Source organism: Phocoena phocoena, chromosome 19, assembly GCF_963924675.1.
Source record: "Phocoena phocoena chromosome 19, mPhoPho1.1, whole genome shotgun sequence".
Classification (NCBI taxonomy): Eukaryota; Metazoa; Chordata; class Mammalia; order Artiodactyla; family Phocoenidae; genus Phocoena; species Phocoena phocoena.
In genome coordinates, this window is record NC_089237.1 from 22,960,416 (window position 1) to 22,976,045 (window position 15,630).

The following is a 15,630-nucleotide window of genomic DNA, read 5'->3' on the forward strand; positions in this document are numbered from 1 at the left end:
GAAGAGACCTCCAGTTTTTAGAAGGAGGGCGACTTATCCTTAGAAAATAATGGGCCCCAGGGAGTCAAATAATAAAATCCTTCTGGTTTGTGGTGCCACAAAACAAAGGGGCCTCTAGGCTCTGGTAGGGAGAGAAGAAGGAGAAAGGAGAGGAGAGGAGAGGAAAAGAGCACCTTTCCAATTTTCTCTCCCAGCTCCTAAGTCCCTTTTTATTCTCCTGACAGTTGGGGCTATGTGTTCGTCAGCAAGTTTTATTTTTGGAGGGATTTCCAGGGATCTACTTAAACACCTACATCCTCCAGATAAAAAAAGAAGCTCTCCCCTCCCCCCCACTCCTGGCCAGGAATTTGAGGGAAATTCTCCCTCCGTCTGCTCCCTGCTTGGACCTCAGGACCCTATATAGAGCCAAGCCAGAAGGTTGGCCTGGGACCAAAAGGCTGAAGTTGGGTGCAAATGTGCCATGCTCCCCATCCCTGATAGCCCTAATGAGACCATAGAGAACCAGGGGTACCCCCTTTCACGGGGTTCAAAGATCTAAAAGCCAGAGAGTGTCCCAGTGCAAGGCAGCCCACAGCAGCTGAGTTAGCCTTCCCCGGACTTTTTCTCAGCTCAGATGTATTCAGATAAAAGTGCCCGGCGGCTCGCTCCCACACACCCCTGACAAATGAATGTCATAAAGTTCCTTTCCTGGGGGTGGAGAGATGTCTGTCTGAAGATACCCAGTAGTGAAGGGCCCCCCCACACACACACACGGGGCCCTCCCTTCAGCAGTAAACACCCCTCCTTCTTGCCCCCTAAATTTCCAAGGGCACTGAAGGAACCCACGCAAGCTTTTTCCCCACAAAGACTCAGACACTCCGGCAAATAAAACCAGGCACCCCGGACTGCAAAGGCCTTATTGAACGGACCCGAGTGCCCCACTTCAGACACCCAGCTGGTCAGAACTTGGTGCAAAATCAGGCTAAATTTCCCCCACTTATCATCCCACAGTCCTGCCGGAGGCAAGGTTTCCTTCCCCCAGTTCCAAGCCCCACAATTGCGAGGGGAAAAGCAAAAACTGGAAGCGACTTACTGTGGGAGAGCTGGGCCTGGGCTGCTGCCACACCACCGCCTTCTGGGCTGGGAGAGCGCTCACCTACCTCTGCCCCCTTCCCCACCACTGCGAGCAGTTAAAGTGTCACTTAACATTCTGGAGAATGTGAAATATACCGCGCGGTGTCAACTCCCCAAAACCATAAAACTAACTTTATGGACCTCACGTGACTTTCTCGAGCCAGTGAGGGGTATCTGTCTGACTTCTCCGCGATTTTTACGATGTAACTTCAAGATAAAACCCCTATCCATTTGACATCTAAATGTCATAGCGACTTTTGGGATAGTTTGCTATGGGCAAAGGGGGACAAAGTCAAGGGGGAAGGGGGAAGGAAGGCCCAGTAGAGCCACCAAGACCCTCAGCTGCCTCCTCACCAGCTCCCCTCCCCCCACAAGTCCTGTAAGAAGTTGGGCCAAGCTGGAAGGGATTGACCGGGTAAGTGTCCAGACTTGACTCTTGTGCTCAGGGTGGAGGCTGACTTGGATGGAGGAGGACTGGCCCCTGGCCCTGAGCCAGTCCAGTTGATGGGGGAACCAAGGGTCTTCCAGGAGGGACCCCAGCTCCTAATCAAGAGGGCAGGTCAGTTGGGCCCCTGGAGAGAGGAAGCCCTTGATATAAGTGTAGAGAAGACTGAGGGTGAGAGGAAACCTTTGAAATTGAGCTGATTTTTTTGTTTGTTTGTTTTTTTGGCCTTAGTGGGTGGCAGAGCTGAATTGGGATTTGGACCAGGGGACAGTGGCGCTGGGCAGGCCTGTATCACCGCCAAAAGGCCAGGAGCCTCCTGCTCAGGACTTAGGCCCAGATTACTTTCCGCTAAGAGGTTTCCAGAGAATTTTTGGCCAGCTGGTGGAAAGCCAGGGTGGAGTCCAGCTCAGCAAAGGCTTGCTTTTCGCCCCAGCCTTGCCCCTTGCCCCTTGCCCCAGGCTCATGTGGGGTTCCTGGGTCTCTCGGTCCCCAGGGCATGAAAGCCTGTCCCCTGGCCCAAGTACCGCTGACCAAGCAGAGCCATAGGTGGTTGAGAGGGGCTGCTGGTAAGCAGCCTGCTTTCCCTTCCCTACACCCCAGATCTATCAAGAATGGTCTAGGGTGTGCCCGGTGATGGAAGAGGCAGGTCCCAGAGAAAAGACAAGTGGAAGGGCAGTGGAGGAGGGGAAACATTTATTTGACTTCAAGGAAAGCTACAAACAAATACCAAAAGCGAATCACTGAGACAGGCCTGCCCGGCAAAGACAGATTTCACATGTAGCACAGCATCCACTTGCTTACTACAAATGGTCTTGGAAGTGAAATGGGTAGGGAGGAGAGGATAGGTCTGACCCAGACTATCCCCATATTTACAAGCTCTGGGCCCTCTATGCCAGACCCATGAATTCACAGAGAAATACACAAGACATTTTACACTGAGGGTTATTTTTGTTTCCGGATGCTCCAAGACCAGGCCTTGTGGGGCCTACCCAGGCGGCAGGAACTTAAATCTCAGTATTTACCGGCCCTCTTCTCAACATCACCCCTTTGGTCCTCCCCGGTCCCCTCCCACCCCAGGACCAAGTCTTGGGAGACTTGGGCCTGGAAGTGGGGAGGGAGGAGGAAGAGGAAGGTGGAATGAGACACAGTCATGGACTCCCGGTCTCTGAGGCCAGCTCAGCTGGGCCCGGCGCTGCAGCACTATCCTACCTCAACTGCTGCCCCTTTTAGAGAAGTTTCTAGCTGAAACTCAAAATACAGCGATCATCCTTTTATAAATAAGTTAGAAGAACACAGATGGGGAGGGGAAAGTTCACATTAAACATGCGAGTTTCTTTTTGTCCTGGGGGAAGGAGTGCAACCACAGACACGAACGTTCAGAAACACTGGCGGATTTGGGGTGAGCAGAAGGGAGTGGGGAGCATGGTGGGAAAATAATAATTATCATTATTATTACAATAATAACAAGATTAACCAGTCCAAGAGAGAGGGAGCCACAGGAAGACTTAAGACCAAACGAAAAATCGTAGCACAAGGCCCGGGCGAGGCAGGCTCGTGGGAACCGGTCCCCAGCGGGCAGCGGCAGCGCGGGGAGGCTTGGAGGGGCCAGGGCTGGGAGCAGCACGGGCTCTTGGGCCGCCCGGGGCTCCTCCCGGCGGGCTCAGGGCTGGAAGGCGCTGCCGGCTGTAGCCAGGCTCATACTTTTCAGTTTGTTGTCTTTCTTCCACTTCATGCGCCGGTTCTGGAACCAGATCTTGATCTGGCGCTCGGACAGGCAGAGCGCGTGGGCGATCTCGATGCGCCGCCGCCGCGTCAGGTAGCGGTTGAAGTGGAACTCCTTCTCCAGCTCTAGGGTCTGGTAGCGGGTATAAGCGGTCCGGGCCCTTTTCCCGTCCGGCCCGGTCATATCTGGAGCAGACAGAGCAGCGAGGCAGCGTTATTCCGGTTAAGGGAGGGGGCCCTGGGTGGGAGGGGGGCGTGGAGCAGGACCCAGGCGTCCCCGGCACCCAGCTCACCGCAGCTCCAATTCTCCCCACTCCAGATGCCCGCATCCGAGCTCGCTTTCTGCACCCCTTTCTCCTGCAGCCCCCACTTCTGCTGGCAGCGAATGCGCCCGGCTTTGTCTCTTGCTCCCTCCCTGTGCCTCACCCTTCGCTGGGCTCAGGCGGTCGCTCACCCCGGGAGGGAGGAGAACGGTTGCACTTTTGCCCTGGAAGGCTCGTTTTACTGCTCGCCCCTCCTCTGCTAGAAACAGTCTCAAAATTTCGGGGGCAAAGCAGGACCCTTCCCCACGTTACATAAACCTCATCCTTCATCCTAAAGCTAGTTCAAGCTGGGCAAATAAAACCTAAGGCGAATCTGGGAACAAATTATTAAAAATACTCCTCTCCAAACCCCCTGCTAAAGACCTTCTTTGGCTCTGTCCCCCCGAGCTGAGCTGTGAGGACCCTCTTAGAGACTTCTTCCCCTCTGGAGGAAAGAAATCTATATTTGAGGAAAAGCCAAGTTCTCCTCGCCGCCCCCCCCCCCAAACGCGGAGAAGGAAAGCCGAGAAGACAAAAAGGGGAGCGAGAGCGAGAATTACCATGGCTGATGTGAAGCTTCCTCATCCAGGGGAATATCTGCGGAGTCTGCCCCTCGGGCGCGGCTGTGGAGGTGGCCACGGGCTCTGGCTGCGCCCGAGCTAGGCTTGGGCTGCTTAGCTGGCTCGCCGCTTCCTCGGGCTCCGAGGACACGCTGGCCTCGTCTATTTCGGTGAAATTGGCGCTGGAGCTGGCCGGGGTCGCCTGGTTGGAGGGGGACGAAGCAGAGGGCTTGGCGCCGTGGCTGTCGCCGTTGGTGCAGGGCAGGGACTCGGGCGAGGACAGGGAGCAGCTCGACGCCGCTTGCCTGAAGCGGGGCTCCTGGGAGGGCGCAGGGAAGGCGCGCGAGCTCTCGCCCACCGCCCCAAAGTGGCTGGAGGAGGCCGAGGAGCGGTTGACGCTGAGGTCCATCCCATTGTAATTGTAGCCGTAAGAGCCGGTGTGCATGGCAGCGGGATCCCTGTAAGAGCCGCTCAGAGAGCTGCCACTGCCATAATTTAGCAACTGATAGTCCGGGCCATTTGGATAACGCCCCGAGAAGGAGTTTACAAAGTACGAGCTCATTTGGGTGATTTTGGAGGGCTTGATTTGTGGATCGTGGTCGTTATAACCCTGTGCTTCACGATTTATGATGTATTAATGAATTATAGCGATGCACTGTACTTCGTTTTGCTATGTACGCGGCCAAGTATGGGGGGGTGGAAGGGGGGTGGGGGGGCGTTAGGGAATCACGTGCTTTTGTTGACCAGTCGTAAATTCTCGCTGATGACCTCAAGAGGTAATTCATGCTCTATGGTTACAAATAATGACGATCCGAGAATCGTTAGGGCCGATTCAATGCGAGCCTCCGAGAGAGGGGGAAAAAGGAGAAGGGGGAGAAACAGGGAGAAGGTTGGCGGCGGCCTCTGAGCAGAGCGCGCCACCTCCCGGCGAACGGCGGGAGCGCGGGCCGCAGACAGCCATGGCGGCGACAGCTGCCTCCCTGCCGGCGCCGTGCAACCGCGGGGCTCGAAAGAAACCCGGCCTAGGCTCACCCACAGGGTTGAATCTTTTAGAGGAGAAACCCGATCGAGGCTTTACCCACTTTCTCGGGAGTGGAGTTCGTCTGTCCATCGGTCCTTCTCCCTGTTGTTTTTATTATTATTATTATTATTACTATAACAACTCTGGATAAGATGACCAAAGATTGAGTTGCTCTTCCCTTACTCGGGCTTTGCAAGTCTCCGAGTTGGGGACGGAAATGGGGGAGAGGTTGGAAGATGTGTGTGAAAAACAATGATTGCAAAGGGTTTCCCCTGTGAGCTCAGCCTGGCCTGCTTCCTGACCGGGATGCAGTGGCCCATCCACAGCATCCAAGCCGAGCCGGTGAGGCTAAGCTGAGGGTTCGAAGGAGAAGCCTTCGCTTCTCCTTGTTCCCTTAGAAGTTTGAAATCCTCTTTCTGACCTCTTCCTCATCCTTAGCCCAGGACGGAAGAAGGGCAGAGCAAGACAGAGACCCCAAAGGAAGAGGCCGGCTGGGGCTAAGTGGCCTAGTTGCGAGAAAAACGGTGGAGACGACCGCGTCGGAGCTGGGGTTTGGGTGTAAACATGGTCCTGAGAGTTTGGGACCAAGGCAGAATCCTTTCGCCTTCTCACCAGATGCCCGCTATTGCCTTGGGATGCCCCACTTGAGACCCCTTGCTGGCGTCTGGGTAGTTTCAGAATTTGCCCAGCGGCCCACTCCTTCCCTGGAAAAGGGTCCCGAGGACCCGCGGCCCCTTGCTGAGCGCGCTGGGCGGCCAAAGACCGCCACAGCTGGGCCCCTTCTGCCAGGCGGCTATTTTCTTTAAAAATAAAAAAGGGAGAGAGAGGGAGGAGGAAGAAAGGAAAACAGTCTCCGCAGCTTGCCGCCTGGGTGAGGGTGAGGGTGAGGGTGGGGGTGGGGAGAGAATGGGTCGGTTTTTGTTGATGGGATGAGACCGAACTGCCCCATCACCTGGCCTCCTGCCCTCAGGTCTCCAAAGAGCAGGGGGAAAGTCTTGCCCTTCGCCCGGCGCCTGCCGGCGGCTTCACATTCCCCTACTTGTCGCTGAGCTACTACTTGAGGCAGGAAGGGGTGCCGGGACCCTTCAGCTGAGGGCAAAGAGATAGATATCCGGTGGCCCCAATTTAGGCCAGGAGCCGAGGGCCAAGGCCGGCGGAGACCAGGCCGTGTGGGCAGGCCAAAGACCACGGGCCTTGACGATCCTGTGGACAGAACAGCGCTGCTTGAGGCACTGAGACCCGCCTGGCTCAGTCTCTGCAAGAGCTCCCGGCTGGAGGGCCTTGGTGGCGTCCCTCGTGCCACGGACAAACGAGGAAATGCTAGAGACTAAGAGGGAAACGGCCCTTCTCCGTCCCCCAATTCCGCACCAGGAGAAGCCGTTGTGAGCCTCAGCACCGGCGAGGCGAGGCGCTGGAGCCTGGGCCGAACCGCTGCAGCCTTTATCGCAACTGTAACTTCCGAGCCCTCTGGGGCCGACCAGGGCTCCTGCCTTCGCTGCGGAGTTTCCGGCGCGGGGACGCAGGGGTGGCGGTGGGGGTAGGGGAGTGGCAGGGGAGGAGCAGAGGTGACCCAGCAGTGAGGTTTTACGTCTTTATTATTATTATTATCATTATTAATAATATTAATATTATTACCGAAGTATTTCACGTCCAGAGCTAAGAGAAGACTACAAACACAACACATAGAAAATTAATAAAATAGAACTTTGTTTTCTTCTGAGGCTCCTCTTCTTACTTCTAGGTAGTATGTGCTCCTTCCAGTGGCTTTGGGGAGGGGCTGGGAGAGAGGTCTGGGGTCAGGGAGTCTTCGAGGCCCCCGCTGAGGGGACTGCGAATCTACCATTGAACCGTGCACGGGGGACATGGACGAAATGAGACGCGACACGGACAAGAGCATTTTGCTCTGCTTCCAGGAAACATCAAGTGAGTCCGGTCCTCAGTTCTCACGGGGGAGCCTCTTTGGGCTGAGGAGGTTCCACGGGGATGGAGGGGGCGCTGGGGTGCTGGCTGGGCTCAGGCAGCGCGGCCTCCCAGCGCCCAGCGAGAGCTTTGCGGGCGGGGGCATCCAGGAGAGCAGTGGCCCCGCCTGTCGCGCGCTGGAGAGCAGGTCCCCAGGCTCCCCCGCCCGCAGAGCCTTCTCGGGGCTCTCCGATGCCCTCGGCTCCCCGAAGGCCTCTCCCTTCGCGTCCCCCCGCCCCGTTCCAGCGCCTTCATTCGGCTGGTTTTTCTTCTTCCTCCTCGGCACTGAGCTGAGACGCGCTGAGCAGTTTGCTCTCCTTTTTCCACTTCATGCGCCGGTTCTGGAACCAGATCTTGATCTGCCTTTCCGTCAGGCACAGGGCGTGCGCTATCTCGATGCGCCGCCGCCGCGTCAGGTAGCGATTGTAGTGAAACTCCTTCTCCAGCTCCAGCGTCTGGTAGCGCGTGTAGGTCTGGCGGCCTCGCCGGCCACTGGGCCCAAAGGAGGAACCTGTTACGCAGAGAAGAGATGCTGAGGCCTGGGGTCACCAGGGCCAGAGCCCCCCTCCCCCACTCGACCCTCGAACGGGGACTCTAGCCTGTCCCGGGACGCCCTCCACTCTCCCTGTTTCCCTGCCCCCCTTCCTTCCTCACTCCTCCAGCGCCCCCTCCAGATTCCCTCCAGGTCTCCTAGGCTTATGCCTTCTGTCTAGATTCTTGGTGGGGGGATGGGAGGAGCAGTTTTAAATCCCACCTGAGCCTAGGGGGAGGGGCTGGGAAAGCACTGGCCAGGTATGTCTCTGCCTAGCCGCATCTTTTCTTTCCATCCATCTGGCTCCCCCACCATCCTGTGATAGATTCCGGCCCTTAATCCGTAATGACGTAGATCGATCCGTAGTTGGCATTAAGGGCTCCTCACTTTCGTGTCCCTTTAATGGACATCAATTTGGGATTTAAGGCCGACAAATAATCCAACCTGAGATCCCGGCGCCTGCTTCTCCTTCTGTTCCCCTCCGCCTGCTCCCTCTCTTTCTTCTCCTTATTCTCCCTCCCTCCTCTGACTACCACCCCTTTCCTGGTGCCTCATCTTTCCCCAGCCCCCGACCCCCAGGGAAAACCAGTCCGGGACAGACTCAACCCTCCCTCGCCAGCGTCACGCCGCCCCTCTTCCCATGACGCACTCCGTTTTTAATGAACAGTCTTGGGGTGGGGGGATCGGACCAGAGATGGGGGCGATAGGGAGAGCCCAGCCAGTGACTGCGGCCCCTGCCCGCCTCCCTGACCCAGAATCCCGGCTGCGGCCTGGCGCTCCGGGAGAACCCACTCATTCCCCCGACTCGGAGTGCATCTGGGACTTTGCAAACTTTGCAACTCCTGAGGACGGGAGGGCAGCGCGGGAGACCGGTGCAGGCGCCCAATCTTCCTGAGCTCCGACCCGAGACGCTCTCTCTGGAGGAGAAGGGGGTGCTCTCTAGCTCTGGCTCCGGGAGGGGGGCCCGTGGGGGTCGCGGCGGCCGCAGCAAGCCTCACTCACTGTTGCATGAATTCATCCGCTGCATCCAGGGGTAGACTGGGGTGGAGCACTTCTGCTCCTCCGCCTCGCCGAACACGCTCTTGTCCTGCGCGCAGTCGGACTTCCGCGGCTCCGGGTGGAACGGGGGCGGCTCGTCGGCACCCGAAAGCGCGCAGGCCGACTCCTTCTCGCGGTAGAAGGGCGGCGTCGGCCCGTAGTCGCAGGGCGCCGCCCGGCCGTAGCCGCTGCCGGCCGGCGGGTAATAGGAGGAAGCTGCAAAGCCCTTGTCCTGGCCGGGCCCGGGCCCGTAGGGCGTGGGGTAGTGCCTCAGCGGGTCCGCATAGCCCGACGAGTAGAGCGGGAGCTGGCCCAGGAAGGACTCCTGCCCGCTGGCCAGAGTGACGGGGAAGGTGGAGTTCACGAAATAGGAACTCATTGGGAGGGGAGGCGCGCGCGGCCGCTGCTGCTCCGCCGGGTTTATGATTTGTCGTGTTTTATAGTCCGAGCGCCGCGCCTATTAGTAGTATATCTGAGATTGGGTTTTAGCTGAGGGGGGATGGCGAGGTGCCAGTGAGGGCCAGAAGGAAATACAACCATCTGATCCAACACTGACCAATGGCAGAGGCAGGAATTGTCAAATAGCACCCAGGAGGAGCGCAGCCCGCGCTAGGGACCCGCGCACAAACCTATCAACCTTTTTTTCCCCCCTCCTTCTTCTCCTTCTGCTTTCTCTCTCTCTCTCCCCAACAGCACAACCCGTCCTGTTCCACCTACGTAGGGTCTGCGAAAGAGGCGTCTGTGCCTTTGAGGGAGGAGGGAGCACTTGGATTGATACCACCCCATCCCCCAGTGATCAAATAAATATATCCCTCCCCTCCCCACGCAGAATAAGAAAAAGTTAATTGTGTTTTCAGAGAAGTTAACCCCTGATTTGCTTGGGGTTAGGCAAGGCAGGGGTTATTCCCCCCAGGGAAGGTGGGTAAATGTCTCTGAATCTTGAATCTCAATCTCCTTAGAAGAGAACTAAAGGAGAAGGCTGGTTTCTCGGGGTTTGTACTGGTAGAAGGGGAGAAGAGTTCTCCACTGATGAGCATTGTTTTCAGAAAGCGAGAAGCAAAGAAGAAACCCTCTCCTTCCCAGGGTTTGAAAAACGTTTTTCCTGTTTCTCAGATCTACTCCATCTCCTCCAAGCCTGGGTTTATTATTCCTGCTTCTCTGCAACTCTTATGGTCTGAGAGACAGGCCAGAGCCTGCTGCCCAGAGGACCCAGAAGGCTGGGAAATGGGAGCAGGGTCTGAGGCTAAGCTTCTCCCTCTGGTTGTGCAGCTAGGCTAGGAGCTTCTGGGAAGGCTACCGCTGCCGCTGCCCAAGACATCTTGCCTGGTTCTAGTATGTACTGCTTGCTCTTGGCACAGGAAGGGGCACGGGGAAGAGGGGGATAGGGAGAGGAGGGGTGAAAGGCATCCTCCAACCTAGGTTGTCTGATCCCTATCCTGCCTGCAACCCTCCCTCCACCCCACCTCCTACCCCAAAAGACATTAGAATATACTGGGCTATAGATTCTTAAGAATCAAAGGTGTTTCAGTAAGTCTGGGTTCAGGGAAGAAATTGTTCCCTCCTCCAGTTCTGGGTCCTCAAACCCTGCTGATATTGGAGACAATCAGAGACCACTGGGAAGAGAGGAGCCCTTGCTCCTTTTCCAGGTCTCTCCAGAAGCTGGCAGTTCTCTTTAAAATTAATTCTTTCTCAAGACTTGGTTTTTGTTTAGTTTTATAAGGAGAGAGGGGGATTGGTCCTCCTGGGGTTGCAGCAGGCAGCTTACAACTATCATTCCGTATCCCCTCTCCAGATGCTCACTACCCTTCTGTTTGTCTCTCAGCATCTCTATAATCCCTACCACGTCTCATGTCTGTATCACCAGCTTGCTGCCTACAAGCTTTGGTGTGAGAGAGTGTGTACATCTCTGACTCTCTCTCTCTCTCTCTCTCTCTCTCTCTCATCTAAGGAAAATGAGCATTGGAGGCAGGCTGGAAGACTCAGCCATGGTGTATTTTCAACATTCTAATGTGCACGTGGAGGCTAGGCATAAAGGGTGACAACCTTTGGACCTGGGGCCAGGAATGGGCCAGGGTGGGAGACAAAACCTGATGATGAAGGGGCCGGGCTGACCCTTCTCTGACTTGTTCTTTGGACTCCTTTTTATGGGACAGTTCTGCCCACTGAAGATGGCACAAGACATTAGGAAAAGAGGTAGAGGGCTGAAGTTGGTGACCAAGGGTGGGAACTTGGTTGCTTGCAAGTGGCCTCCAAGGCTCCCTGAACTCAGAACAACTTCTGGGCTGCAACTTCATGGCTAAGTGGCTATTCCCAGTTGTCCCATCAACCACTTCCTAGCCCAACTCTTTGGGGGGTTTTGTCAAGATTTAAGAAAATAAACTCAAGCCTCCTAATGATGGAGATTCATAAGTGCTCTAGTCCAGCTGTGGTTAGGCCCACTCCTGGAGAGGAATGGGGAACATTTGGGCTGGAGGAGCAGGGTGGGGGGAGTGCCTTGTGTACCTCCCTCCTCCTTGTTACTGAGGCGGGGCCTTCGGCCTCAGCCCTCTGTGCCTCATCTCTGGCCACAATATCCTCATACTAGGACTGGATTGTGTGGGCTTTTCCATGAAGCCTGGATAACATAAGATTTGGTGAGGGAGGAAGTCTTCCCCTGTGATAGAAACACGAGAATAATCACCTTATCCTTAGAGTCATAGCCCCAAATTAACCTCACCTCTGCAGGTTGCCTGTCGTGAGATGGAGCCGCAAAGGCAGAGCCTGGGCGCCTGGAGTCCGGCATGAAAGGAAATAGCGCCTCATCGCTCTTATCTAAGCCCAGAGGTATTTATGAGCGTTTATTCGTCTGATCCGTTTGTTTGGGAGAAAGAGCAGGCAGGCAGGGCCGGGCCAGAGGCCGCCTGGCTTCTGGAGCCAGATCTCTGTGAATCTGTCTGTGGTTCCGTCCACTGCCGTCTGTCTGTCTCCAAGGGGGAATATGTAAATACACAGTGGGCACAGCCATCGGCAGGTCTGGAGTGTCTCCCCCTGCTCAACGAGAAAGTGTGTGTATGGAGAGGTGGATATAAACGTGTACTAAGTCTGGAGTACACAGCAGAAGGATTGCATAGAAATCCCACAGGCAGGATTTATAATTGTAATTTTCTGAGCTATGACCCTGTGGGCCTGTGGACGTACAAACATTCCAGCTCCCAGGGAAAAGTCTAAGTTGTGTTCAGCTCTGGAGTAAAATTCTCCTGCACCGGTAATCTCAGGGAGGATATTTGCCAGTAGGTGTGTGGAGGGGAGGGGATTGAGACATTGTCCAGGCTTCCCACTTCCTCTCAGCTGCAAAGCTCCCCCCACCCCTAGCTCTTAGGACTGTGGGCACCTTCCCCACCCCACTCCCAACTGTGATTGGGGTGGGGTGAATTCAAACATCTCAACCCAGTTCTTCCCCTAGACTCTGTGATTCTCTGGTTTTGGGGAACACAACTGTTCCCAGAGGGAGCAGTGTGGCCTCTCCCACTCTTTGAGAGTTGTTCAGAGAGAACATTGCCTTAAAATTGGCCAGTCCAAAGCACAGTACAAAGACACTTCCATTATGCAAATGAACGGCATCTTCTCTGATGGAGGGGGGAGCAGTGGCAGCTCAGCTCCCTCTCCCCAGGTCCTTGGGCACCCTAAGAGCCCTTAAGGGTTTCAATCCTCTATACCAGCCGCCTTACCCTCCCCATCTGTCCTTCGGATTGTCCACAAGAAAAAGTCCTCCGAGGGGCCCAAGACCTTCGGAGAGCGCTCCCTCGGGGCCTCCAGCACTGGGCCGGGCCTTCTAGCCGCCAGAAAGTCACTCCCTGCTAAAGAGCTGAAAGGGCTGCTCCCGCGGCCCAGACTCGAGAGGCGCCAAAGACTCCGGGCCGCAGCCCCCGCGTTTGCCCCCAGTACCGCTGGGCCCCTCGACCTCGGCAGCTCCGGGCCAGACCCTAGTAACACCTCGGCCTGCCTGGCACCGCAAGCAATTTCCTGGAGCCCCCGCCCAGGAACTGGGGCCACAGCACCTTGAAAGGAGCGGCCAGAGCTTCCTCCTGCGGCTTGAAAGCCCGAGCTAATCAGTAACCCGTGAAACAGGGGCCAATATTCAAACTCGGCGGCAGCGGCGCGTACCCCCGCCCTCGCCACCCGCTTCTGGGAAAGCAGTCGGCTTAAGTGGGTATGAGGGGTCCGGCAGGAACGGAAATTACAAGGGTTAGGGTTCCTTACTGATTGATCCCCACTCCCACTCCCCGTTTTTTCCCAAAGCATATTTGTGTCGATTTCGCTTGACATGATCGGGAATAGGGAAGGGGACGCGCACTCACTTGCAAGACACCAACAGTTTCCAGAAAACTCGGCTCAATTCCTTCACCACAGACTCAAATGGCCAAGAAACTGGCAAGACCCACCACCCAACCCGGAGAAAACAGACTCGGTTTTTCTTTTGACAACCGAGCGGAACTGCCCGGGCCAGCGCCTCCCCTGCGGGACCCCTCCCTTAGCCGAAAAGAAAACCAAATAAACCTTGAACAGCCTTGGCCTCGGATCTCCCTAGCGGCCCTGGTGATCCCCTCTTGAGCTTGGAGGGGGATAGCGGGGAGAGGGCTCTCGACTCTGATCCCCCAATCCTTTGATTCAGGGCCACCTGCCCGCGGGCGGGATGAAGTATTAGTCCTTTTTAAATATGCCCTAGAAAAAGCCGCTTCCCTCAGCCAGCCGCCAGGTTTGGAGCTGGGATGAGGCTGACAAGGGGGAGGGGATGCTTGTTCTCCAATTCACACGCGGGCAGGCGGGAACCAAGATCCAACGGAAACCGTCAATCTGGGCCGACGTCCCCAGAAGCCCGCCGAACCAGAGCGGCGGGGGCTCCAGTCGTCGGGCACGGTTCAGGCAGTGTAGCGGGGCATTCGGCGCCGAAGCCGCATGTCTCCAAACGGACGGTAGATGGCAGCAAACCGCATAATTTGGGTCAGAGTAAACTGTCTGAGGGATGATTTATACCCCGCCAAGACTACAGGAGAAAAAGACCTTTAGTCTGGGTGGGTTTGGGGAATTTTTCCTTTGAGAATAGACTCTTAGTGCCGTGGGTGCTGGCCGAGACCTTCTCTCGCTACGCAGCCGAGGAGTCCCTTCAGGCACCCATGCCGGGCCTGCTTCGAGGGCATCTACCTGTGCCTCCAGGGGCCCCCCTCCAGCGCCACAAGTGGCCGCTTCTCTCTTCTCAGCTCAGGATTGAGAGGGTCAATATCCCCCTACACACACCCAGACCCCAAATCCCTGGGCAACCAGAGGCCCGAGGCTGAATGCTCTGCATCTGCTCTTTAAAAAGAGGAAAGCAATCACCTATTCCTGCAAACCAAACTAAATCACAGTGTCTCCTGCCCTCCGCGCCCTAAGTCCCTTATCTGTCGTCTGGCAGCTTCCCCAGAAGCCCTCTCTATTTTTAAGTCCTCACCTAGCGACTTGTGCCTTTTTCAACCCCACCAGCTACTTTAGGAATCTCGGCCTCCCGCCCTACGGTTCTTCTCCCCCTACCCCCGCCCCCGGAGGCCTGGCTGGGGAATGAAATCAGGCGCCGGAGGGACAGGATTAGCTGTCTGAGCTCAGTGCCAGGCAGCTTTCTGGTCCGGACCCCATCAGGTCCCCTAATGGGATTTTCTTTTAATTTTATTCTTCTCTTTTTTTGTTTTTGTTTTTCTCTTTTGTTTACATGCCTCAAACAACGTGTTAAACAGCTTCTTCACAGTCACCACATTTGGATCTAGGAAAGTTTGAAATGTTTCCACATCAAGACACACACGGCAATTTTCTCCTCCACCGAAATCCATACCAATAAAACACAAGTGATAGAACCAATATTGCACAGAAATCAACACGCTGTAACCTACCGCGTTAAAAACCACAAAATTGTCTCCCTGCAGAGAGAGGCTCCCTCCTGCGGGAGTGGCGAACGACCTGGGCATTTTCAGGCATGCTTCCTGGGAGGTCTCCCTCGATTTGGGTGCCTCCACCCACAGCCCTTTAATTTCAGAAATATCTCCGAAGGGAGATAATGAGTATTTCTCTGTGAATTGTTCTCTCTGTGTCTCTCTAGACGCCTCCTCGCCCTCGCTGGCCTCTGCGGAGATTCCAGGCCCTCCAGAGACCAGGACGTCCCTCAGCGCCACCGCCCCTTGTGCCAGTGCTGCCGGGAAACCACGGATACCCGATACCCGCACCGGGCAAGAGAACTGCGCGGGGGCAATTGGGGGAGGCCGGAACAAGGGAAGGATGGTGGAGGGGGAGGGGGCGCAAACCCACAGAGGCCGTCGCAACCGGCTTCTGCCGGCGTCCCGAAGCCCAGACATCCCCATCCTCTCTTTTGCAGCCCCCTCGCTTAAACCTCTCCTCCCAGCTTAAAAAGGCGACTTAGAGCTCGCCTCCATGGCCCCTTTCGGTTCCTCCTCCCGTCTCCCTGCCCTGCTCCCCCTCCAGGGAGCATCCACCCCTCTCTCGGCCACCGAATGTCCTGAGAAGCTTCTCCCTGAAGCGCCCAGAGGTGGGGTTCAGCCCCGTCTTGGCCGGGGGTAAGAGAGAGACAAACCCAAGCCCCACGCCCTGTAAAAATCGATGCAAAAGAATAAGAAGAAATTGTAGAATTTCTCTTACCTTTGCAGACCTTGGGATTTCTTTCCTCCGATTGAAGGGGGTGGAGAGAAAGGAAAGAAAAAAAAAAAAAGAGAGAGAGAGAGAGCGTTCGGTTTCTTCTTCATCTTCCAGATAATATTGTCCCAACCTGAGAGCCGTTGCTTCCCCTTCTCTGACTTGGGAAGAGAGGGTGTTCGCTTTTCTGATATTTGCATAGAAAATGGAGTAAGTTCTGGCTTTGAAAAATGGTATCAGGCTGCAGTCCTGGGCAGATTGTCCATTTACCCTCCATGATGACT

General features: G+C 55.9%; 2 protein-coding genes across 2 annotated transcripts; both read right to left on the bottom strand.

Moving 5' to 3' along the window:
- Positions 1-3,218: 3,218 nt before the first annotated feature.
- Positions 3,219-4,704, bottom strand: HOXB5 (homeobox B5). The gene is made up of 2 exons (XM_065897055.1): positions 4,143-4,704; positions 3,219-3,466 (listed from the first exon to the last, which is right to left on the bottom strand). The coding sequence occupies exons 1-2, from the start codon at positions 4,702-4,704 to the stop codon at positions 3,219-3,221; spliced, it is 810 nt and encodes a 269-aa protein (XP_065753127.1).
- A 2,669-nt stretch (positions 4,705-7,373) lies between these two features.
- On the bottom strand, positions 7,374-9,071 carry HOXB6 (homeobox B6). The gene is made up of 2 exons (XM_065897239.1): positions 8,657-9,071; positions 7,374-7,633 (listed from the first exon to the last, which is right to left on the bottom strand). Exons 1-2 carry the CDS (start codon positions 9,069-9,071, stop codon positions 7,374-7,376), a joined length of 675 nt encoding a protein of 224 aa, XP_065753311.1.
- Between the last annotated feature and the right edge of the window lie 6,559 nt (positions 9,072-15,630).